Below are 26,637 nucleotides of genomic sequence, written 5' to 3'. Positions count from 1 at the left end.
TGCAGCACGGAACCGGACCCTGAGAAGCCCCCAGGGCTGCGGGGACCGCAAACCTGTGGAGCTACACCCGCCACCTGCCGCCAACTCTGCGGGCCGGCGACCCCTCCTCTCCGCAGGCAGTGGCCGGGGCCAGCTGGTGCGATCCGCGCGCAACTCCACCCGCAGCCGCCACGGGCTCCGCGGGCGCCGGGAGCTTGACCCGCCGCAGCAGAACACTGGCAGCGGGCAAGGTCGCTGACTCAGGAGACTCCGGAATCTCGGCTGTCTAGTTCACTGGTTAGGAACGCTGACTCTGAAATCCAACCTTGGTTTCACCTCATGCCATCTGAGTGACCTTGGGCAATCTCCTTGGCTTCAGTGCGCCAATTTCTAAATCTATAAAATGGGGACACTGAAGTGATAGCTAAACGCTAGAACTGTTGCCAGAATTAATGAATGCAGCGCTATAGCACGCAGTAGGCACTCACTTAATAGTGACCATGATTGGCAGCAGCATCGACAGGCTAAGCACTGGGGTCCAGAATAGAGATTTGAGCTCTGGCCTTTCCAGTTCTTCACCCAGGGTGGGGTGGGGGGAGGGGTAGCGGGAGCAACTACTCTACCCGCCTCTTCCCCCGTTCCAAGATAAACTCAGGAGTACTCGGAGAGCCACTGGTTAGGACTCGGGTTCCTTCGGACGGCCCGGTGTCCCCAGACTCGTAGCACCTCATGCCGCCCGTGGCGCCTCTCTTTCCCGAGAGCGGAGGGAAGACTTCTTCTGTGAATTGAGTATCTCCCTCCCCCAATTCCCCACCCCAAGCTTGCTGCCTCCTCCGGGTCCCGGCGGCCACGGCGAGGCGGCCTGAGCTCCGGGAGGAAGGGAAGAGGCAGCCTCTGGGTGTGCGAGTCCCCTGGGCCCGGGGAAGGGAAGAAGAGGACGAGGTGGCGCGGAGACCGCGGGAGAACACAGTGCCTCCGGAGGTCGGGGGGCTCTTCCTCATTTTGCCTGCCTTCTAGGGACCGCTCGGGCTTCTTGTATTCAGAGGTACAGCCCCTGAACCGCCGGGAGTCCCTGTCCCGTGCCCGGGCCGAGGGGCCGAGGGGCAGGGGGCACCAGCTCAGCACGCGGCCGGAGTGGGCGGCGAGCGCGGGCCCGCGAGGTAAGCAGGGATGGCGGGAGGGGAGTGCGCCTGCACGTGTGTGCGCGCGGGTGCGCGCAGCGGAGGGGGCGCGGGGTCCCGGCCGGGGCGCGTCCCACCCGGCCACCTGCCTTTCCTGCGCTGTGCTGTCGCCCACGCCCTCCAGTCCCCCGCACCTGCGCTAGGGCGCTCGTCACCCGCATCTCTCACGCCTCCACGTCCCATCTCCCCCTCATCCAAACCCCACCCTGCCCACTAATAATTCCCACTGCAGAATCAGACCGAAACCTGGAGAGACAGCGTTGCCTTTCTGCTCCCCTCGCCCCCCTCCCCTCCTGCTATAAATAACCCCGACTATCGGGTCAGGAACGTCACACGGCGAGAAAACAGGACCCCGAGGTTTTCTTCTCTGGCAATAGGGGGCAAAGGGTGAGGAGAGGAGAAAGAAATCGCTCGTGAGTAGTGAAGAAAAGCTTGCTCTTTGACTACTAGAAGAGACCAGCCATTATTTTATTCTTCTTTTCTCTCCCTTTCTTCCTTTTTTTATTTTTCCGTGCCTTTCTTATTCTGTACCCGCCTCCCCAACCCCCCGCCCCAAATCCAACGGGTTGCACAGCTTTCCTCCCATTGGTTTTTCCCTCCCTCCCGCTTCAACTCCCAACGCCCCCTCCCCCCTCCTCCCACCCGCCGCACATCCCCCGTCCCCCCACCATCCCTGTCTGGCCCCAGGCAGGGCATGCTATTTGCCAAGGAAATAAAGTTCAAACTCCTTTGCCCCTGTGTCTGGCCGAGACTAGAAATGGGCTTACCGGCACCCATCTTCCGCTGGCACCCTACACCTGCTCTCTAATTTTCTAATCTGGTTTTGCATATTTAAAAGAACACACACACACACACACACACACCCCAAAAACCCACAACCCGCTAGGTGCAAAACTGCCTCCTGCAACTACCGAAACTTACCAGACGCTGTAGTTATTTTGTCTTAACGAAAGGATAACAACAAAAATTTTATTCTGGATGCTGCTGTGGGGTGACTTTTCTGTATTATTCAAATATGTATGTATTATACATATATGAGCTTTTCCTTTTTTCCTTTTAATTTTTTTTTTAAACAAGGAAATCTGCTCGATCCCCGGCAGCCGCCGCTTCCCCTTTGATGTTTTGGTACGCCGTGCGCATGCGCCTCACATTAGAATTACTGCACTGGGCAGACTAAGTTGGATCTCCTCTCTTCAGTGAAACCCTCAATTCCATCAAAAACTAAAGGGATGTGGAGAGTCCGGAAAAGGGGCTACTTTGGGATTTGGTCCTTCCCTTTAATAATCGCCGCTGTCTGTGCGCAGAGGTAAGTGTGCCCAGCGTTTCTTTTCTCCGTTCTCACTTTGAAGGGTTCTGTCTGCATACCTCTGAGCAGGGAAATGTAGTAGGGATCCGATGCTGAAAATGCTGTGCCTGCTTCCTTATTGATGCCTGCTTATTGTCATTTCTTTCTTTAGTGTCAATGACCCTAGTAATATGTCGCTGGTTAAAGAGACGGTGGATAGACTCCTGAAAGGCTATGACATTCGTCTGAGACCAGATTTTGGAGGTAATGGGGTTGCCTTGCAAATAAGAAAGAGTCCAACCACAGCCGAAGCTGTCTTTTGAGCTTTGTGCGCGCTCTCTTCCCTCTCCCTAGTTGTGGGTGCATGTGGTGTACTGAATGTGTCTCTATGTTACCATATTGAGAAACTGATCAAAACTTAAGCTGGATTGTTGCTACCCAGCACTAGCGTGGTCTTTCAATGAGACCCTCTTAGTGTGTACTCAGATTTGGTGACTGCTATCTTTCAGCTTCACTGTTAAGAATCCTTTGCTTCCCTGTCTTTGCTTTGTTGAGATATAAACCTCTTAAGTTTAGTAAACGGTGTGCCGAGAGAACCAGGCTTACAGAAGGCCACCGAGGAACATTTTTTAGGACAATATGTGCAGGCAGTTGGTTGAGAGGTGGCATTAACCCCCTGTGCCTGCCTACTTTGGAAGAGTTCTTCTGGCCATGGTTACCGTGGCTCATGTCTGGATATAATCCACTCCTCCCAGCCTCACAGAAGTGGGGAGGACTGGGGGATGGGAGGGTAGGGAGAAAATGGGAGGGTTAGAGAGGGTAGGGGAAAGAAGAACCTCTCTCTGCCTGCAGCCCTAGATATGCTGATAGACTTATTTAATATTGCTTCAGACTCTTATGAAGCTCAAAGAGTTAAAACCTGTGCACAGAAGGGGGTGGGAAAGACTGAGGAGGAGGGGGTTTCAGCGCAAAATATAAAAATCCCTGAGGCTAGAAGGATTCTTGTGCTTCTATGAGTTGTGTGCATTCACTTGCTGAGACATATGCATATGTAGACAGAGCTGGAATCCCTTGTTCACAACATACGTGCGTGCATATTCAATACAGCATTTCTTAGACAAGTGTGTGCCTGCTACTTTAAAAAAAAATTTTTTTTTTTAAACAAAAAAGCAGAGGATTGAAAAATTTGAGAGTGAGTAGTGCAGAGGGGTTTGGGGTAGAGTATCTTATGCCCAGGGATAACTCTTGCTGAGAATGAATGAAGTTCAAAGAAATCACGTGGCTGGCCATCTTGCTTTGCAGGTCCCCCCGTGGCTGTGGGAATGAACATTGACATTGCCAGCATCGATATGGTTTCTGAAGTCAATATGGTGAGTGTTGATGTTTATGACTACTTCTTTGCAGACTTTCGTTTGGGGACAGGAAGGAGAAATGAGCCAGCTATTGGGGGTGGGGGTGTGCCTGGGTATGTGTATGAGGTGGGGGTGAGGGCATGGAATTTCACCCTAGAATCCCCTGTGTTGAGGTTAGAGAGTTGGCTCTTTCTGGTCCCTAACGATTTTTTTTAACCCGGTTCAGATACTTGGAGTAAAACGCATCACACATTCATGTGTAAAACACAGTCACGTGCAGGAGACCCCCTACAGAAGCCTCATCTCCTAAGGCTCAGAAATAAACACAGCTCATCAAGTGATTTTCTGGATTTGATGTGGGCTCATGGGAAGAGGGGAGAGTTTTGATTTGACATTTAATGGAGAATATAGCTTACAAACAAAACTGTAATAAAGGCCCTGGAATACTGACGCCCACTTGTTGCTTTCAAAGATCACTGTTTACAGTTAGTGGCAAGCCCCCATCCCCCATTCCTGCCCCAGCTCCTTTGCTTGCTGCTTCCTTTAACCCCTCCTGTCCACCAAAATAAAGATTAGCCACCCTGTTTCTAAAAGGTAGGCTCAGACCCATGTGTCATCCCTGTTCACTTCAGCAATTCATTCACCACGTGTCTTAAGCTTGTACAGTTAATTGACAGCAGTACTCCTCAGTGTCTGCCTCCTTGGACTTGGGGCAAGTGCTAAGAGGAAAAAGCCTGTATTCCCAACTAGGAAACACGTGTTGGGGGGGGGGTTTGCTTCAATCAGGAGCTCCCCCTGCTGCCCATATTAGAACAGTGCAGACGTGCAATAAAATGACAAGTGTCCCAGACGCCCCCACATACTTGGGGGTATTCCTCCAGTGACTTTTCTACTCTGTGTTTTTAAAATCCCGTGCTTTAGAAAAGTCCCTCTAAATAGGCCACATTTTAATGTAAAATTCCAGTGTTACTTTCAGTCCTGATAGCACCCAGCACATTTCAGAAGGTTGAGTTTTGACATAGTTCTGTCTAGAAATTGGACGAATTATTAAAGAAGGGGGTATAGTATATAAGCTTTCATGCAAAACATTTCTAAGCCACCCCTCAGGACTTGGAAATTAGTTCTCAACATAATACAAATTTCCGTATTCCCAGAATTCAAACAAGAAGAAGCTCAGTAATCAGCATAGTCCTTACACACTGTCCAATGATAAGAGATAAACCCGAGATTTCACAAGATTCTGAAGCAAATGAATACTATGCTTATACCTTATGAGTACGCAAGGGAATTCAGCTATTTCTGAAATGTTTTAATGACATGAATCTTCTCGTGTTCTAATTTGGGGAAAGTTTGTATCACATGCAATATAAACGCAGACTAAAGACAATATTGGATGTTTCAGAATCATAGATTTCCCTCACATTATGAAAATCTGTGTGGTTACAGAATGTTTCTTGGGATAGTATTTAATTTCTCAGATATATGAATATTCACTTTTGGTGAATTTGAAAGGTCTTTCATCAGTTTACGTTTTGAGCTTCAGCATAAAAATAAAAGATATCCTAATGTGGGTACCTTCCTATGTCTCAGGAATTTGAATCTAAATTATGCTGTTTAAAACAAAGTAATATAGAAATCAGGTGTGATTCTGTGCATCCTACACGTGATTGATTCAGACTCTTCTCTTTTGCATTTTGCTTTTTTTATGCTCTTCTCTCAGTCCCAAGTCTTATTTTACCACCACCTCCTTCTTTAGAGCATCACCAAATGAGATTTTGTTAAATGTATCAAGAAAAATTTAGAACCCAAAGAGATAATCATGAGATGACTAGAGGTTGCTGCAATAGGTTAGCTAATAACTTAGAGGTATTATACCCTAACACTGTTTAGAGTGATAGAATTTTTATTTTTCTTTCCTTTAAGTTCTATTCATTTTTTTTTTGTCTACGTGCAACATTTTGGAGAGCTATCTGAGGTGGAAACAATGCCAAGACCTGCTAGTCAAAATATAGATCCACCTAAGGCAAGGTGTCATCACTTAAAGCTATTTACTGTTGCTGAAAAATCATGAGATGTTGAAAGTGCAAAAATAAATGTCAGGTTGTAAATGGGACAACATTGCAATATTAATGATTAGAGCCAAGTGTTGAAAATTCCAAGCCAGATTCCTTACTTAGCTTTATGCTACACCCATGGATTTGTCCGGCTAGATTGTGACTTATTGAAAAATTAACAGTTATTTCAGCTGGCAATCTTAATAACCTAAAATTATCTTCAAAGAAAAATTTGTTGTGATGTTTGTTGTTATTTTTTAAAGATGATTATTTGTTTTGAAGCAACAGATGAGAAATTACATCACTGGTATCTAAATAACAGATGTTTATGGTGTGCTGTCCCCTGTGTGTAGATCTGAGTGTTAGTGCCTTTTGATTAGCTTCAGGTCTGAAAGAATGGTTGATTGGTTCCTTAAATGAAACTTCAAAATTGATTTAACAGACACATTTATTCCTCATTATACTTTGTGGACTGCAATCTCTGATAATTGTAACTTTCTCTTTTTATAGCATGTCTTCCTTTGAAAAATGGTAGGGAACCAGACCATTTAAATTGTCATTGACTCATTTGTACTGTACAAATAAATGTCCATGTCAGTGTGATGCTCCTTGTAAATCACAATGATAGAAAGACCCGAAAGTGAATCAGGAGTCTCAGATGTGAGTTCTACTTCTGATGCTTAGTCATCCTGAGGATATTCACAGATAGACTGGGCTCACTTGACTCATTCATTAAAGGGGAGTAATAGTCCCATTTTACCTATCTTGGGTGAATATCAGAGTATAGATATACCTTGTTTTATTCTACTTTGCTTTATTGTGCCTTGCAAACATTGCATTTTTGTAAATTGAAGGTTTGTGGCAACTTTGAAATGAGCAAGTCTATAAGGAGCCTGTTTCTCTAGTAGCATGTGTTCACTTTGTGTCTCTGTGTCACATTTTGGTAATTCTCACAATATTTCAAATTGTTTCATTATTATTATATCTGTTGTGGTGATCAGTGATCTCTGATGTTACTATTGCAATTGTTTGGGGGCATCATGAACTGCACTGATGGAAGGCAGCAAACTTAATGGATAAATGTTGTGTGTGTTCTGACAGTTCCACCAGTGGGTCATCCCCCTGTCTGTCTCCCTCTGTGAGCCTCCCTATTCCCTGAGACACATCCATATGGAAATTGGACCAACTAACCACTGTACAATGAGAGTTGCACATCTCTCACTTTAAATCAAAAGCTAGAAATGATTAAGATCAGTGAGGAAAGTGTGTCAAAAGCTGGGACAGGCAGGTAGCTAGGTCTCTTGCTCCAAACAGCCAAGTTTTGAATGCAAAGGAGGAGTCCATGAAGGAAATTAAAAGTGGTAGTCCAGTGAACACATGAAAAATAAGAAAATGGAACAGGCTTGTTGATGATATGGAGAAAGTTTTAGTGCTCTTGATAGAAGATCAAATTAGTCACAACATTCCCTTAGAGACAAAGCCAGATTACCAGAACAAGGCCCTAACTGTATTTGATTCTATGAAGGCTTAGGAGATGCAGAAGAAAAGTTGGAAGCTAGCAGAGCCTGCTTTAGGATGTTTATGGAAACAAGCTGTCTTCATAACATAAAAGTGCAAGGTGTATCAGCAAATGCTGATGGAGAAGGTACAACAATTTATGCAGAACATCTAAGATAATCGATGAAGATGGCTGGCTATTCTGCACAACAGACTTTATTAGATAAGAGAGTCTTCTATCAGAAGAAGATGACATCTAAGACTGTCATAGCTAAAGAGGAGAGGTCAGTGCCTGGCTTCAAAGCTTCGAGGCACAGGTTGACTTCTGTTAGGTGTTAATGCAGCTGGTTGCCTTAAGTTAAAGCCACTGTTCACTGACCATTTCCTACATCCTTGGTCCCTTAAGAATGATGCTAAATCTACTCGACTTGTGCTCTAGAAATGGAAAAACACAGCCCAGATGACAGTATATCTGTTTGCAGTGAGATTTACTGAACATTTTAAGACCACTGTTGAGACTTACTGCTCAGAAAAAAAAAAAAAAAAGATGCGTACTGACTTACTGCTCAATCAGGTGCAGTGGCTGATGCCTGTAATTCCAACACTTGGGGAGGCTGAGGCTGGCAAATACTAGGCCCAGAAGTTCAAGACCAGCCTAGGCCACATGGTGAAACCCTGTTTCTACAAAAAATACAAAAATTACCTAGTCATGTTGGCATGTGCCTGTAGTCCCCGCTACTCAGGAGGCTGAGGTGGAGGATCACTTGAGCCTGGGTGGCAAAGGTTGCAGTGACTGAGATCACACCACTGCACTGCAACCTGGGTGACAGAGTGAGAACTTGCCTAAAAATAATAATAATAATTATTATTATTATAAGATTAAAATTAGAAAACAAACCAACAACAAAAATAATAGCTGCTCATTGACAATGCACCTATTCACACATGAGCTCTGATGGAGATGTACAAAGAGATTAATGTTGTTTTCATGCTTGCTAACACAATGTCCATTCTGTAGCCCGTAAATCAAGGAGCAATTTTGACTTTCAAGTCTTATTTAAGAAGTACAATTTGTAAGGCTATAGCTGCCATAGACAGTGATTCCGCTGATGAATCTGGGCAAAGTATTGAAAACCTTCTGGAAAGGATTCACCATTCTAGATACCATTAAGAACATTCATGGTTCATGAGAGGAGGTTCAAATAGCAACATTAACAGGAGTTTGGAAGAAATTGATTCCAACTCTCATGAATGACTTTGAGGTGTTCAAGACTTGAGTGGAGGAAGTCACTGCAGATGTGGTGGAAATAGCAGAAGAACTAGAATTAGCAGTGGAGCCTGAAGATGTGATTGAATTGCTGCAATCTCATGATCAAACTTCAATGCACAAGTTGCTTCTTATGGATGAGCAAAGAATGTGGTTTCTTGAGATGGAATCTACTTTTGGTGAAGACACTGTGAACATTGTTGAAGCAACAAAGGACTTAGGATATTACATAAACTCAGTTGATAAAGTGGCAGCCGGGTTTGAGAGGTTTGACTTCAATTTTGAAAGAACTTCTGCTGTGGATAAAATACTCTCACACAGGATAGCATGCCACAGAGAAATCTTTTGTGAAAGGAAGAGTCCATTGATATAGCAAACTTCATTGTTGTCTCATTTTAAGAAATTGTCTCAGCCATCCCAGCATTTAGCAACCACAACCCTGCTCAGTCAGCAGCCATCAACGTGGAGCCAAGACGTTCTATCAGCAGGAAGATTACTACTCCGTGAAGGCTCAGATGATTGTTAGTATTTTCCAGCAATAAAGTATTTTAAAATTAAGGTATGTACATTTTTAACGTGATGCTATTTCACGCTAATTAGATACAGCATAGTGTAAACATAACTTTTGTATGCACTAAGAAACCGAAAAAATTGTGGGACTCACTTTACTGGGGTATTCACTTTATTGTGGTGGTCTGGAACTGAGCCAGCAATATCTTTCTGAGGTATGACTTCATGTAAATTTATTGGTAGTCTATGAACATACTTAATGAAGACAACTCAAGAGACCAAATGTTCACTCCAGCTACTCTCTTAAGTGTGCTTGAGTTGACGATATAATTTACTAAGTCTCAGTTTTTCTATGTTTTAATTGAGAAGGGACATATTAACTTGGCTTCCAGCTCAAAGTTCCATGTTTCTCTATTGGATATAAAGAAGTTCCAGGAAAGCTTGAAAATCTAGAAAATCATGATGAAAATGCAGAACTCCTAAATGGCGTGCAGTTGTGAGTTCTTACTGGCAAGCTAGTGGTGGTGTCACAACCATGTGACTTAGGTGACTGTCAGCTCAGCTCAATAGATCTTTGGAAGAATGTGGTCTCAATTAGAATGCTCCTGAGCAGAAAGCTTGGCCTTGGAATGAAATATTTTTAGATGTCATGTTAAATTGGCAGGAATCTTTTTGTTAAGATTCTTTGATGAAAAGTGCATTTTAAGATTCAAATTTGGCTCTGAGGATTATGGACTGAAATAGCTTCCTCTTCATTTAAAGCAGATTCTTCTCCATCTTAAAACAACACATTTGCCAACCAAAGAGTGAAGCAATATTTCACTTTTGAGGAAAGAGTTCTAGTAAACACATACACAAATTACCTTTTTATGGAATGGCAAATGGAGAAAAGTGCTGCTGTTTTTTAAACAGATGTTTTCTTGCATCACCAGCTGCACAGTTTAAAATTTCATTCAACAAACTTATTTAGCAGCTACTATGATCCAGGCATGTGTTAGGCCTTATGGACAGAGTAGTGAACAAGACCAATCCATCCCTTGACCTCATGAAATATATTATCTAGGTGTTTACTTTTTTTTTTGAGACAGTTGTCTTGCTTTGTTGCCCAGGTAGTGCAGTGGTGCAATCTTGGCTCACTGCAATCTTCACCTTTTGGGCTCAAACAATCCTCTCATCTCAGTCTCCTGAGCAGCTGGGACTACAGGCATGTGCCACCATGCCCAGGTGATTTTTGTAGTTTTAGCAGAGATGGGGTTTCACCATGTTGCCCAGGCTGGTTTCAAACTCCTGACATCAAGCGATCTCCCCACCCTCAGCCTCCCAGAGTGCTGGGATTACAGGCGTGAGTCACTCTGCCCAGGTAGGTGTTTACTATTCTTATAGTTACATCAGATTCTTACTGTATTTATGCCTAGCTTACGTCTTTCCTTTTTTGTAAGACTTTTTCTTAGCAGCCAAGTAAGTGCCTCATGGTCTTTGTCTCCTATAAGTTCCTTCGTCACTTGCTGATTTTAGCATTTTTCTGGGTGTTTGGTATTTCAAATGGTTTATATTTTGCATATTTATTCTCTCTTCCTCCATCATGTTTATAAATTACATCATTACAAGGTTTTGGTGTCTCTCCCTGTGTGGTTTTGTTTTATATACAAATGGTTGTTTGGATATTTGACTCCTGGTGAATGCCACAAGTATTGAGTGAAAAATTCACTTTTATAGTAGTAATTTATTATTATTTGCTACACGCTGTACTATTTTTGTGGGGAAATAGAGCATAGAATCATAGCCCACAAAGTCAGATATTCACCATTTGGGACAACAAGTGTAGAAAGAATCACAATGTGGGGTCTTGAGTGCTTTGAAAGAGGAAATACACAGGGCATAGTGGGAATTTACTAATGTGTTACATGGAAATGAGTCAGGTGAAGAAGGGGGTTAGAAGTGTGTGAATAGATGTTCCAAGCAGAAAGAATAACATAGAGGAGGGTGCGACACAGGATAAATAAATGGTATTAGGGATTTGGAAGTCGTTTTAAAAGGCTGGAGTGGGAGTGAGGAAAGGATAGAGTTGGGGTTGAAGCCACAGGTGGAGATCAAATGATGAAGACCATTTTTGTGTCTTGCTTAATAATTGAATATTTGTCCAAAGGCTGTAGGGTCCCATGAAATGATGTCAGTAGAATTGCATGAACAGATTCAAATCTATGGAAGATGATTCTGAAGTGTAGAGGTGGATTGAAGTGGAGCAAAACTTAAGGTTGGAAGATGAGTTGAAAACCTAATGCAAAATTTCAGGAAGATTTGATGAACTAAGACAGGAATGCAGAAAAAAAAGATATAAAATTATTGTGTTTATAAGATGAAAGTGACAGGACTTGGCGAATCCCATGTTTCTGACAGTATCCTTTACTGATATAGGGATGACAAGAAGGGCAGTGGAGATCAGGGGGATGAGGCCTGTGGGCAGATAGTGAGTTCACTTTGGGAAATGTTGATTTTTTTTCTATACACATGGAATCTCCAAATGGGTACAACCAGAAGGTGACTGGAAAATATAAGTGTACAGATCAGGAAGCAGTCATCTAGAGAGACAAACTGAGCATTGTCAGCATATAAGTAGTGCTTCTAACGATGTGAGTAGATACAATTTAAATGAAAAAATGCAAAGACAGCTAAAAATGGAAGTCTGGTGAGCCCTGTATTTGAGATAGTGGAAGACAGAAAAGGAACCCACAGAAGAGATAAATAAGTAGCAGTCAGAGAGTTAGTGTGAGACACTCCAGATAATCATGTCTTAAAACCTAAGAGTTTGAGAAGCAAATAGTCAGCTGTGTCAGATGCCACAGTGATCAATTGAAATATTCTAAAAAATTTCTCCCAGATAGAGTAACAGAAGTGCACTGGTGAAATGTAGCAAGAGGAGTGTCCGTGGTTGAAGACTATACTTTTGAGAAGTTTGGTTCTGAAGGGACATAGGGAGAGGGAAATTGCTTTTAAAAGGTCATATATACCCGGGCACGGTGGCTCGCTCCTGCAATCCCAGCACTTTGGGAGGCTAAGGTGGGTGAATCACCTGAGGTCAGGAGTTCAAGACCAGCCTGGCCAACATTACAAAACCCCATCTCTACCAAAAATACAAAAATTAGCTGGGCGTGGTGGTGCACGTCTGTAATCCCAGCTACTCAGAGTCTGAGGCAGGGAGGAATGTTGAACCTGGGAGGCGGAGGTTGTAGTGAGCCAAGATCACGCCACTGCACTCCAGCCTGGGCAACAGAGTGAGAGTTATATATAGTTTGATGGAGAAACAATCTTCAGAAAGGAGTAGGTTGAAGATACAAAGTGGGTAGCAGGACTGGAAACTCAAGGCTTGCCGGAAAACTTATATATTCTCTGTGAACATACTAGACACTTTGTATCGAAATTGGCTGCTGTGAAAATAGGTAAGTTAGTTCACTTAGGAAGCATAGAGTAAAGGAGGTGTGAACCCTCCGTGACCACAGACAACCTTAATTCTAAACAAATTATGCCCACACAATTTTGGGCACAATTTTGGCGAGCTGTTGTTTTCTCCTTCCTCTTTTCCTCCTTCTGTTTCTCCTCTCACCCTCTTCTGAACTTTTGTACAGTGCTCAACCTTGTCCACCTCATCATAACACAAATATAAGGAAATAATTATAGCTACCTGTCTCAGTCCATTTAGTGTTGCTACAATAGAATACCTGAGACTGTATAGTCAATAAAGAAAAGAAGTTTATTTGGTTCACCATTCTGGTGGCTGGAAATTTCAAGATTGGACATCTGTATCTGGTGAGGTCCTCATCAGGCTGCTTTAACTAAAGGCAGAAGCAGACAGGGAACGGGTTTCCTGTGCAGAGACCACCTGGCACAAGAGGAAGCCAGTAGGGGAAGGTACCAGGCTCTTTTTAATATTAGCTCTCAGTGGAACTAATAGAATGAGAACTTACTCCCCAGATAAGGCAGGAACTACTCATGAGATCTCTGCCCCCATGGCCCTAGCACCTCCCATCAGGCTCAAACTCCCAACAGAGCCACATTGGGGATCAAATTTCAACATGGGGTTTGGAGAGGACAAACATCCAAACCAGGGCACTATCTTGTATTGAGGTTTTAACTTGTGCAAGTATTGTGTTAATGCACATCAAGTTAACCAGTCCTCTTATAAAAACTGAGATAGCCACTATTAGCCTATTTAAAAAGGGGAAACTGAGGCCCGGAGACGTTAAATGATTTGTTCAAGGTCACATAGCTAGCAAATGACTGCCTTCACATCTCTCAATCTTAGCCATCTTGTTACACTGCATTTTAAAATGTAGCAAAGCCATATTTTTTGATCATTTGCATTCCATGAGGAACTTGTTTCGTTATAGTTGTTGCTTTTATTTTTTGGAAACAGTTGGTGGACTAAATCAACTAATCCTTCTTCAAATATTACTGTTTCTGCTCTCTACTCCACCTTGAAAAAAAACCTTAATTTAATTAAAATAATTTTTTAAAGTAGGCACTTTGTTCACAGTGTGTTAAATGTAATACACAGTGCCTTATATAATATTCACAGTGTGAATAATACAACTCTCCTCGATAAACTTATATTTTATATTACATCTCTTGAGCACAATTGAAACCAAGCAATAAATGAAGATTTATATAAAACATTGAGGAAGTGAAGATGTTGATTGTGTCATAATTTCTTTCATTGTGAATGGGTACCGTTTGTTAACTTGTCTAATAATTTTCCTATTGCTTCAGCAAAATCTGTCAGGTAACCATTAATGTCAAAAATTTATGGTAAATATTTGTCAGGAAATGTTGCCTGGTATATGTTCAAGAACTGTAAGCTGTCTCAATAGTTTCAGGATATGTATGAGCACTATGTGAATATTCTACATCTTTTTCTTTTTTTCTTTTATTATCAAGACCTAATTTTCAGTTGAATTTTCAATAATGAGAATGAATTTTCATGCTTACCAAGAAATTGCTCCTGCATATAATTCTCTTTAAGGTGGTTGAGTATTTTTCTTCTCTGGGTTTTTTTCTTCTTTTTTCCAGTCTTTCCTCCCTCTATCCCACATAAAACAAACGCAGTTCATCATAAAGTTTACGTCTCTAGAATACTGAATTCATCTATTTTTAGGCAGTACCCACTTGACAGTGCCAGTTTCTATTTCTCTTGGTTAATTCTTACAGCACATCCTTCACTGTTGCTTTTTTCCTTCAACAATCCTCTGACTTGACTCTAGTGTGAAGTAAGCATCTGACTGTGTGTTTACCCTGCAAGTGAAAGCAGGCAAGGGAGGCGTCTTGAATTTCATATTTCAGAAGCGCATCATGGGTGTTTTAGCTTTCTCTCTTCCCGAGAGGATTAAATATTCATGGAAATTCCTACAAGAATGTAAGTCAGGGAAAGTATTTTTCCTGGGAAGGAGGGCTTAGTTGTGATCAGGGGGAAGGGCAATGACTTATTTTATAATCATTCTATATCAGGTTTTCTTCACCTTGGCTATATTGGAATTTGGAGCCAGATAACTCTCTCTTGTCGGGGCTATCTTGTGCATTGTAAGATGTTTAACTGAATTCCTTGTTTCTGCCTAATGGATACCACTGGCATCCCTGAAATGCTGAAAACCAAAAATGTCTTCAAAAATTATCAAATGCGCCCTGGGCGGGGGGGTGCAAAATTGTTTCAGGTTGAGAGCCACTATTGTAAAAAATTGTGCTGTGCTTTTGTCTCCAAGAAAGTAGAGGAAAGGAGATTTTCTTTTTGAGTGTGGTTTTTGTGCCTAATTACCATTTTTATTTGTGGTTAGTAGCACATTGAGGGAAAAACAGTTTTAAAATACCAACAAACATCACAGGTAAATATTATCTATATCCCTATCACTTCATTAAAATTGTGTTTTCATTTTCCTATGTTACCTTCCAGTTTTAGTCTATTTTCCTATTCATATCTTACACATTGCATTCACTTATTTTATAGAGTATTATAGTCTACATTTGCAATTAACAGACCATAAATAGTTTCACAGTTTTGTTAAAAATATACATACCACTACTACCACCAATGTAAACTATTTTATGTTTCTCCATGTTCTATGAGCTTACAATATATGCAAACATATGAGCACGTTGATAATTACTTTTTAATTTATTATCTTTTTATTTTTAAAGAAAGGAGTCTTAGTAATATACTTTATAGATTACTGGCCAAGATTTTTGCTATAGATTATTTGAAAATAAAGGAACCCATTATCTACTTAGGCAACAATAACAGTAACATGCAAATTATATGCAAAATAAATAACTGAATTTAAATAGCATCTAAATGTAAATCTATTTTTTAAGTTTTATATGACTCTAACTCATATTTATACAGCTATATTTTACTCTGTTGTCATCTTAATATTACTTAGTTTTTCCAAAATCAATTACATTTTTGGATGGCATAAAGATACTTTGAAACAGACTGTTAAAAGAGAATGAAGTAATTAGATGTCTGTGATTTTAAAAGTTACAAATGAAGGATTTATGTTGCTTCCATTTATGCATTTTATTTGAAAAATATACATTTTATTACGCAAGGAGAGAAATCGGCTTATAATATCTTGTCATGATTTATGTAGAAAAATATAGGAGGTACGTTTAGCCCATTGGCTCTTGCTGGTGTTCTCTTTGTTCACATTCTGTTGGCATTCCTACTGCCAAGTTTCATTTTCTTGCTATACAATTTGGCATCTACTGCCTACTTACCTGCCAAGAGGTCTTAACCTAGAAGTAATTGTCTGGGCAATTGAAGATGAAATGACTTCCCTCCTAACACAAAGGCAACCATTAAATTAATGAAGTTTTTAAGGTGAATCTGCACGTGTCTTAGAAAAGCAATACATGAGTAAGCCACAGAGAAAGACAGGAGATGTCCAGGTGAGCAAATACATGGACAGTGTTTGCATGCATCCCCAGTACTTCTCACATGCCTATCAATTTAGAAGCTCAAGAAATATGGAATGAATTTGTTGGAGGAGTAGTTGAAGGACTGTCATATTAGGCAACCAGGAAGTATTTATCAACTGCTAACTTAATTGGCTCTACACCAATTAAACTGTGTAGAAGAAAGATATGAGATAGTTCTTACACACAGGTATGGCTCTCTCTGGAATGTAGAAGGAATCATCTTAACTGCCCTATGAGGCAAGTGAAGAGTTGAGGGAGAGAAGAGTGTCTCAGACAGTAGGACAGGAAAGGGGTGTAACCCCCAGGTAGAAGACTCAAAATAAAATGTTGAGAATACATTTTTACAGTGATTCTCAAACTTTTCTTTGCAATAATCATCTGAGTCTAGTGTGAATATTCATATTTTCTGGGCCTACACCAGAATCTGAGTCAGTAGGTCTGAGATGGCGTTCAGGTACTCTCTGGGAGGATCACTGTTTTAGGAGTACTAGTTTTGTAGTGAAACTGGAAGCTAACATTATCACGTATAAAGTAATTGGACAGCAACTAACCAGTATCTAGTTGTAATATGGGCTTTTGTGACAATAATTGAAGGAGTGAGTGGGTAATACAGACACACACCTACATATACACACAGATATGCTACACGTATACATAGATATACACATATATACATACATATGAATGCTTATTTACCTAAGGTGTGTTACGTACAAGTTTGTGATAATTGAAACAAAAGTGTGAAAAATAATTCAAACTGTTGACCACTCAAACATTCATCCCTGTATGTATCTCTAGTAACAGCTCCTGGCTGTTGAGCTCTTACCATGTGCTAAGTATCCTGTGTGAAGATGTATATTAAGTTTTAGATAACTTAAACCTCACATCAACTTCATAACTTAAGGACTATTACTGTGTTAATTTTAAAGATAAGCAAACTAAAGTTTGAGTAGTAAACTTGTCCAAGGTCACATACTGGTAAGCAGCATTGTTGAGAATGGAGCCTCGATAAATAAATATTTATTTATTTAGGTATTAATATGCAATGTATGTTATCAAACATATCCAAAATAGAAATTTAAAGAGGATCTAATAATTTTATAAGCAAGCTATAATATTTTCATCTCATATTCACCCTGACACCAGTTTTGAGGGTTTTTTTTTAAAAAATTTCTCATGTAAATAAGAATATAGTGATTAATACTGGAAGGTTACAGTTGGTTTTGTTCTGCATATTAGTCTGCTACTGGGAGATACTGGATCATAGGTATGTAGTATGGATCATTCAAAAGTGATTACTGTTTTCTATGAATATAGTTCCATTTATTCCTACCTTGCAACCTCTAGAGTCTAAACCTCTTTAGAGTCTAAAGCATTAACATAGAAAAAATAATGTTTTGGAGAGTGTACTTTTCATCCCTCTCAGGAGGGAGTGTTTGTTTTGAAATCAGTATTGAATTTTCTTGTTTCTTTGAACCACAAGTTAACTGAATTGACAAAGGGCTAAATAATTGAACAGCTGGCTTTTAAGCAAGTATATAAAGAGAATCTTTTAAAAATTGTCAGGTTTTTGTGAGGGTATAGAATTTTTGTCAACTGTAGATTTTTTCTAGAAATACTTTTAACATGAATCCTGAATGAAATGATTTGTGAATTATTTTAAAAAATGCCATAAATTAAGAAGCAGAGATGTTAAAATAGTTTTAAATATGAGTGAGCAGGTACCAGTTACTAGGTTGTAAAATCTAATCACCATTTCTGTGTGCCTTTCATTGTTCAAGCCACCGTACTCCAAAAAATAACATTTAGATACTTTTGTTTATTATTTTCCTTGACATACAGACAAAGAAACTTCAGGACTTATTCTGTAATTCATATTTCTATTTCTTTTGCCAAATGAATATTTGAGTTAATAGACTGAAGATCTCTTGAAGTGTTCTTTGATCAGTTGGGTGCACCATTCCTCTTTCAAGCACCGTTAAGCCAGTGCGCTTTTGACGTGGATAGGACTGTGCACTGGATTGTGTGACGTGGATTGACTGGGAAGCTGTGCACATTTGCATCTGGTGTATGCCTTGAGAGAATGCACACAAGTGTTTACTTGAATTCTATTAGTATGCGTATGTAGCAAACCATTCTTTTTTAAACAGAGTTCACTGAAAAATGGCACCTTTGTTATTTTAAAAGTCATAATATTTTAAGTCCTTGCCACGTTTTCAGAGGAAAGAGCTGTAGAATTATAGACCACAGGAAAGAAAAAGCAAAGAATTTCTTTACATTTCCTTCAGATTTGGGGGAAAGCTTTATCTTAGACTGCAATTTTGAGACCAATTTCTCTTCTATAAGAAATTGGAAGAGATATATTTTCCAATTGCTTTGTAACACTACAGAGTAAGATTTCCTGGCAAATATATCCCTCTGGTTATTTAGAAAGATCAACTATTGTTTTAAGATCATAATTGTACATTTCCTAAGATACCATAAACCTCTTCCTGTCTATTTAATGGGCGAGCTTGAAAACCATGTTTTAAAATGGCTTTATCTTCTTATTTTACCCCCAGCTCTGATCATTCTTGCCAGGTAGTCCAGTTAGATAGTAATTTGTTGTTTAGTGGGACATTTTTAAATAGGCTGCTTTAGTCAAATATAGCTTTAGGAAAATGTTATAAATATGCCCAGATGTTAAAATTCCCAGATTTGGACAAAATACGTCTTGATTGTTCACGTTCTCATTTGAAAAATTGCCACAATGCTGGAGCTCTGGGTTCCCTGTTTTGTTGTTGTTTTAGTGCATAGTGCACTCGAGGTGAGACTAAAACCCAATTCAATCAAACGCTACCTATGCTGTTGGACATTAAAGAGATACAGAGACAGAGGGATCCAGAGAGGGAGATGGAGAGAGGGAAAGACATATGTGGTTACTATCCTTGAAGAATGTGTATTCAGTATTTGAGAAATAGCAGAAGGCCTATTTTACATTGTAGCTGTGTGTGTGTGTGTGTGTGTGTATGTGTGTGTGTGTGTGTGTGTTTGCTATGAAAGAATATTAGAAGTATGTAGTAAAGACTTACCAAGTAAGAATGTGTTTATAATCAGGAATTGTTGTTTTGGATTTAAATAATATGGAATAAAAATATCAAAATACATGTAAATTCTCTCTGTTCTTTTAACCATTTAATAGTTTACAAACCAAAATTTTAATTTAGAGGAGTCAATTAAAAATGAGATTTGATAAAATTGCATTAGAACTTTGACGTACAATTGGGATATAGTTGATTATGACTAGTGACACTACTAAAAGTTACTACCATTTATTGATAAACTTCTATGAAATGAAATGTAATTTTAAAATAATTCCCTATTTCATTCTTAAAAGCTATGAAGTATTATCACATTTTACAAATGGGGAAATTGACGTTTTGATTTTTGTGAAACTGGAACCTGTGAGAACCAAAACAATGGTACAGCTAGAAAGTGCTGGAGCTGGGATTTGGGCCCGATTTCTCTCCTATCTCATTTATTTTGTGTTCTTCTGATGTTAAAGGAAAGAAAATTTGAAAATTCAAATGGAAGAGCCTCCACCATAGTCTCCCAGGTTGATAGTTAATAGTCAGCATGCCAGCTCCCAAAATGACTTTTGGGAAACCCACACAAATCAAACAAATAGAACATAAATAATAAAATCTGTACTATTGCAGAAATACACAGTCTAAGTTATTTTGAAATTAATTCAACTAGTAATTATCACTGTTTCAGCATCATTTAAATTTGTGTATACATTGAAAAATTATAATTTACTTTTTTCTTGGTTGTTGTAAATCATCTGTCATTACTGGAGAATCAATGCAATTCTTGCCCCAAAAATCCGTTCTGAAAAAAAGTGTATGCTGATCCTAATAATTAAGAGCAAAATTATATTTTGATTAAATTTTATAAGAGACTTTTAGATGAAGAAAAATATCAGCCCTTCATGTCATACATGTTATTTTAATGAGGTGGCATACCCATCTCAGAATAGTTAGTAAATTGATGTTAAACTTTGTGTGAAATAACAATTGCGTTGTATTTCAAGATCAATTCAAAAAACTTTAATTTGAATTCACTTGTGATTTTTAAGATTGGGAATAATCTGTTCAAGCGAAACATTTCTAATCTATTTTTTTCTGGTTTATCAAATATTCAACTGGATTAATGAAAATTAATAATAAAATCATTTTAGATGCATGATATGTATAATACTATATGTATGCATAATATTTAAAAATAATAACCAAGTTCTGTATTTCTTTGGAAAGCAGACAATCCTTAGGTTTAAAGATGCTATTGTATTTTTTGATAAATTATTTCTATAATTATTCTGAAAAAGTCAATATTTATATCAAAGACAGGAGAGTTGGCAGTCCTGGATTTGTGCTGAATTTGTCACTGATGATATTTAAACCTGTACAAATTTCTTAACTTCTAGAAAACTATTTCTATATTTAGAAATTATGAAAATTGAAAGCTATCATGTTTACTTTGTAAAGCAGGTAAATTTCCTTGTTATATAATTTTATTAATATTCTGGCATATTTTTATCAGAATTATTTTTGTTACTTATGTCCACTATAGAAAAATCAGTAAATATAATAAACTATAGTGAAAAGTGAAGATCTCAGTGTCATCACCCAGATACAACTGCTGCTAGCAAAACAATCACAGTATCTTCAGACTTCATAGAAACTCACATACACGCACATGAAATAAAATAAGATAGTGTCATATATTGTGTTTCAAATATGATTTTTGCTCTTAATGTTTTGTGAACATCTTTTGATGCAATCTATAATTTTTTTAACAGTTGCATACAATTCTCTTGTGTGAATGCATCATACTTGTTAAATCAGTCCTCTGTTGATGGACATTATGATTATTTGGGTACTTTTGCTATTGCGAACTAAGTTATATTAACCACTCCTGTGTATTCATATTTGATGCATTTGGAAAATTATTTTCTTTGGTAAATTTTTAGCAGTTGGATTACTGGACCCCAGAACATGTGTATTTTAGGCATTGATACTTGGTGCTTTAAAAATATTCTAGTTTATATTCACACCACCTGTGTGTGAGAATTCCATTCGCACACACACCTCTCAGTTCTGGGCATCTCTGTCAGTATATACATTCTTTTCATCTTTGCTAATCTGTAAAATAGTTAATTTGCCTGATTAACTAAATTTTATTGCCAGTTAATTATCTCAGACACTCTTCTGTGTTTATAGGTCATTTGTATTTCTTCTCCCTGAATTGCCTTTTTATGTCATTTATTAATTTATTTTCTATTGGACAATTTATTTTTTTATTGATTTGTTGTAACTTTTTACATATTAAGGCTATTGAGCCTATATCACATATTGCAGACATATTTCCTTGTATGATAACTTTATGAATAATATATTTGATTGTCCATAAGGTTTTTATTTATGCACACCAAAATAGTGATTTTTGATCCTGGTTTTCAGACTTTGAAAAGTACACACCAATATTTTTAAAAAATAAATATTCAGATATTATTCCAGTATTTTATGAAAATTTTCACATAAAATTTGAGTTCACTTGAAATATATTTTGGGGTAATTTCTGAAGCAGAAATATTGATAGGTAGACAGGTAGGTAGATTGAGTGACAGATAGTTGTGATACTAAAATTTAATGAAATAATCTGTCCTTTCACTACTAATTTGAAATGTTCTTTACCACACAGGAAATCCTTCTTGTCCTTATGTCTGTGTTTCTACTCTGTAATTTGCTTCATTAATATTTCTCCCTATTTTTGTGCCAACACCATGTGGTTTTAATTACTCTAACGTAAAATGTAAGACAGATCTCTTATTACGTTTCTACTTAATTATATTTGACCATTATGAAATAGTTATGCTTCCATACAATCTTTAAGTTTTGGCAATTTAAAAATGCTACTACTATTTTTGTTGTAATTGCTTTAAAATTTAGTGAGGAATATGGAAAGAAATTTACTTCTCAACAGGATTCCTTCTTTCTATTGAAGGACAGGATATGTTTCCCATTTTATACATATTCTGTTATATTCTTCGGTAAAATTTTACAGTTTTCTCCATGTAGGTCTTGCATATTTCTTATTAAATGTATGCCCATACATCCTACATAATTCTTGTTAAATTTATACTTCAGTACTTTATAGTTTTTATGGTTATTATCAATGGGATTTTTATATTCAATGATTATTTTTGATTCATGGCCAAATGAACAAAGACAATACAATTATCTGAAGATGGTTGTCTTTTAACTTTACAACTTAGGCTACCATTTCCATTTCAATGTATACATGAGGTGCTTTGGATATCTTATGGAAATTAAAAAAAAATTCTTTGAATATAGTAAGCCAAATCATCAGCACATGCTGTGTCTAAACTCTGTTGTCTCTTACTTGAAGTATAAATGATATCGTCACAAATAAGAGATCTTCCATAATAAGAGCATCTACACTCAGAACAAAACAGTTTAACTGACACACTGTGTGTGATATTGCCTCATACACCTGTTTCAGAGTGGTAACTTGGCTCCATTCAATACTAAATCAGGACATGACTTACATTCAGAGGCTTGGTCACCTAAAGACTGAGGGTCACCAAAAGCTTTCCCACTAGGGTAGTCTAAGTTCACAGTCGGTTTGACCATTTTGAACAGGTTGAGTTGTCAGTCTGCTTTTCTGAAAAGTTTTTATTATCATGTTGATCCACTCAGCTAAGAACGGTTTAGTTGTGCACGAAGTTCAAGATTTCTAGAAATTATCTCAAAATATGTTACTGTCTTTTAGAATACATATACCATGTACATTTTAGAGAATTTAGAAAGTCTTTCATTGAATTGTAACTTTTGTGTTGGTTAGATCAAATGTATCTTTGAGAAAAAGGCAAAAGCTCAGAAATTGTAGGAGAAAAGAATTTATATAAACTATGCCAGCCTAATCAACAGCATGCAATATTTGGTTATCGTACATGTAGACATGTTCATGTGTACACTCACCTCTACACACATACACACACACACACACACATATATATATACACACACACATATATATAAATTTGGGTATGAAATTTTTATTTTTTCTGTTTAAATAAGAATTTATCATCTCCAGGTTGATTTATTTAATACCGGGAAACTTAAGTTAGAGATGCATTAGTCGAATGGGATATAAGGTAAAATAAATAACAGTGCCACTTGTGTCAGCTTGAAAGAACTATGGATAAGAAAATGTGCTTCTTGTAATTCAATCTAAACAAATTAAAACAAAGCTGGCATTCCATGCTATTATGCATTATTTTACCAAATATACATTTTAAATGCAAAATGAAATATCTATACTAAATGGTTGTTTTCATATTGAAGTATATCATGCACTAATTTCTATAATTTCAGGCTTCTGATTTGATGTATCAAGAGAAGCGTGGTCTTTTGATGAATGTGTTTTGGTTCTGTATATTTTAGTAAAAAATATAGAGAAAATACTTTCATAAATAGAATGCTTACTGAATTACAATTGAAAGACCTTTTTTACTCTTAATGGTCTATAGATTTATTTTCCCATCTAAAAATTATTAAGTTTTATCTTCAAATATATACATTAGAATATTTTATTTGTTAAACTGGAATTCAGGGAACCATGATCTTGATGATCATGCTTATCTCTATTTAACTCCTGTTGGCCAAAATATTATTGATGTTTTAGATCAGGGGTCAGCCAGATCTGACCAAGTGCCTGTTTGATGAATACATTTTTATTGGAGCACACTTGTGCCCATTAGGTTACACACTGTCTATGCCTGCTTTTGCACTCTCAACACAGAATTGAGTAGCTAGATGAGAGACTATGTGGCCTGCAAAGTCCAAAATAGTTACTGCCTGGTTGGTATAGAAAATTTTTTTTCTGATTCTGTTTGAGAACATTAACTACAACATAAAATAGAATGTACTTTGTATATAAACCAGAAATGAAAGCCATAGCCTATTTACTTGCATATTATTATTTTTCATGCTTATATATTTGCTAAGGCTTTACTTGAATGAGCAATGGTTCAAATTAGATAAGAATTGTGTTGAAAGTGTGGGATTTCACAGCTAAATACATTTTATGAAAAAAATTCATGTTATGGAAAGCGTAAGAAGCAAAATATCTTTAGTAGTAAAATTGAAAGAATTACAGAATATAATATGAGGGTCTCTGCCTCATCTTAGTCTGAGGTTTGCATTAAAAACAGATCACGTTGTATTCTATTCTTTTAATATATTTTAACGAATTTTTTTCAGTATTAATAAAGATGCTCACTAGGATTGCAGTTAAAACTTGGCTTTCTTGATCTGATTGGCTAAATCAGTTTGTTGCTAACTTCTCCGTTTCCTTACATCTGAGGTATTATGGTATATTTACTGTTTACAAACTATTAAGTCACAACAATTGAAACTCACTTTGTGTACAATATGGTGCTCCTGCTGAGGTCTGTTCTTTGGTTTAGTTTTTCCTCTTATACCCATAATTTCAGGATACAAACTCCAGAAATTGATGTTGTCTGTCTATAGGTGTCAAGTTGCATCTGCTGGCCAGCAAATAAGAATCATTGTTTAAAGAGTTCTACGTATTTTACTGTCACATTTCTGCTATAAAATGAAGAGCGTGATTGTACCTTATGTTCAAGTATGCTTTGTAGTAAATTATGAAGTTGTATGGCCAAATACCATATGGATGCTTTTGAGAACATTAATGTTTACCTTAATGTAAGAAGGAGAATTAATAAAATATTTTCTACTCTTGGTTCTTAAAAGTTTTGTTCTACTGAAGAAATAATCTCAGAGCCCATTAGACTATGCTTCATGAAGTCAGAGCCATGTCTGTTTTTCTGACTATTCTAACCAAAGGCACGTCTAGCTCAAAAGGAATCTGACTAATGGTGGTTACATAAGAAACTACTGAAATTAATGTCAGAATAACCTCCAATCCCTTTTATTAGTGTTTCTTGCTACTAAGAAGTTATAGAACAACAAAATTATTGTTTCCTTCCGAAATTGAAATCCTTGCTTGCATTCGACTTGCAGTATCTACTCAGGATATTTCCATTGATTTTTGGAATTTTCTCTGGAAGCCTTTATACTGCATGATCATAGTAGTCTTACAGTTATATAAGATTTTGCATATCAATGGAGGTGACAATAGAATATTCAGAACTCTTCAAAGTATAGTTCTTATTTATTGGCCAGCAGATGCAACTTGACATCGTTAGGCAGACAGCATTCATTTCGGAAATGTGTACACTGAAATTACGGCTAGGGTTAAAAACTAAACCAAAGAGCAGAGACAAGCAGGAGTACCAGATTGTACATAAATGAGATTTAATTGTTGTAACTTAACAGTTAGTAAATATTTCAGATGTAAGAAAAACAGGAAAGTCAGCAATGAATTGATGTGGCATGTCAGAGTCAAATTTTAACTGCAATTCTTGAATATCTTTTGATATTGAATGTCTTTGAAATTGGTTGAAATGTATTTAAAGAACAGATGTAACACAGTCAGTTTTTCTAGTTTGATTAGAAACTAAATGCATTTGGTTGTTACTTCTCCAACCAGTAGAAATGCAGGAATTTTTTCTTAAAACTAATAAAGGCAGGATTACTTGTGAAAATGTGTAGGATGCATGTATTTTCCCTTGATGTTTTTATAAACACTGGTAGCAGTTCATAGTAGTTAAAGATCTGGGTTAAGTAATCTTGACTCTGCCACTTACTAGCTATGTTATGTGATCCAAATTACTTAATTTATTAAATCATCACTTTTCTCCTCCATATGAATAATTTGGGTATGAATATAAATAATAATAGTATCAAACACAAAAGATTATTCCAAAATTAAATGATTTACTATATGTATAAGGCTTATTAAAATTCCCTGCACATACTAAAACTCAACAAATTATATCTATTCATAATATTACACACACACACACAAATTTAATTTTGCATGATGTCACAAAATCCCCAAAACACTCATGACCTGTGTTTATATAGAATTAACACCAAGTCAAGAGTGATGATATCCTGAAAAGCATATTAAAATTTAAGGTCAAAACAGCTGTGTGTTAAAGGAGAATCCTAGGACACTGGGCTAGGATTCAGGAGACCTAGATTTTAAACCTGACACACCTACTCACTCGTGTGTGACCTTGAGTATGTCTCTTTTCGTTGTTGTTTTTCTGGGACTTAGTTCCATTTCTCTGGGGAGAAGAAAGGACAGGATTGATATATCCTTTTAGTCCTGAAATCCTGAAAATCTTTGAGTTACAAAAAGAAAAAAAAGCACTAGATCTTTATTTTAAAATTTGCAACCAAAGTTGGAAAGAAGTAGAAAAAAACAAGCATTGCTTATTAGGCTAGGAAAAGAGCCGACAAACGGTGGTGATTTTGTTTATCAGAGAGTCTGCTTTTTTCCAATGGAATAGTTTGCAGTTGTTTTTCGGAATAAGTGCTTTGCTAACTCTGTA

At 37.8% G+C, this 26,637-nt stretch overlaps 1 protein-coding gene across 3 annotated transcripts in view; it reads left to right on the top strand.

Moving 5' to 3' along the window:
- Window positions 1–791: 791 nt before the first annotated feature.
- The window catches only part of GABRB2 (gamma-aminobutyric acid type A receptor beta2 subunit), a 264,173-nt gene continuing 238,327 nt past the window's right edge, over window positions 792–26,637 (top strand). For 2 of the 3 annotated variants that reach the window (XM_025387860.1, XM_025387858.1), the window contains exons 1-4: window positions 792–960; window positions 2,238–2,466; window positions 2,618–2,709; window positions 3,748–3,815. In XM_025387860.1, the coding sequence (XP_025243645.1) occupies window positions 2,390–2,466; window positions 2,618–2,709; window positions 3,748–3,815 (237 nt within the window). In that variant the 5' untranslated portion in view covers window positions 792–960; window positions 2,238–2,389. Of the gene's footprint in view, window positions 1,140–2,237; window positions 2,467–2,617; window positions 2,710–3,747; window positions 3,816–26,637 lie in introns of all 3 variants that reach the window. The other variant, XM_025387859.1, reaches the window with a different exon arrangement.

The sequence above is a fragment of the Theropithecus gelada genome, chromosome 6 (genome assembly GCF_003255815.1).
Source record: "Theropithecus gelada isolate Dixy chromosome 6, Tgel_1.0, whole genome shotgun sequence".
NCBI classification, from domain to species: domain Eukaryota; kingdom Metazoa; phylum Chordata; class Mammalia; order Primates; family Cercopithecidae; genus Theropithecus; species Theropithecus gelada.
Note: the sequence above shows the minus strand (reverse complement) of the source record. Positions and strands in the feature narration are given on the sequence as shown.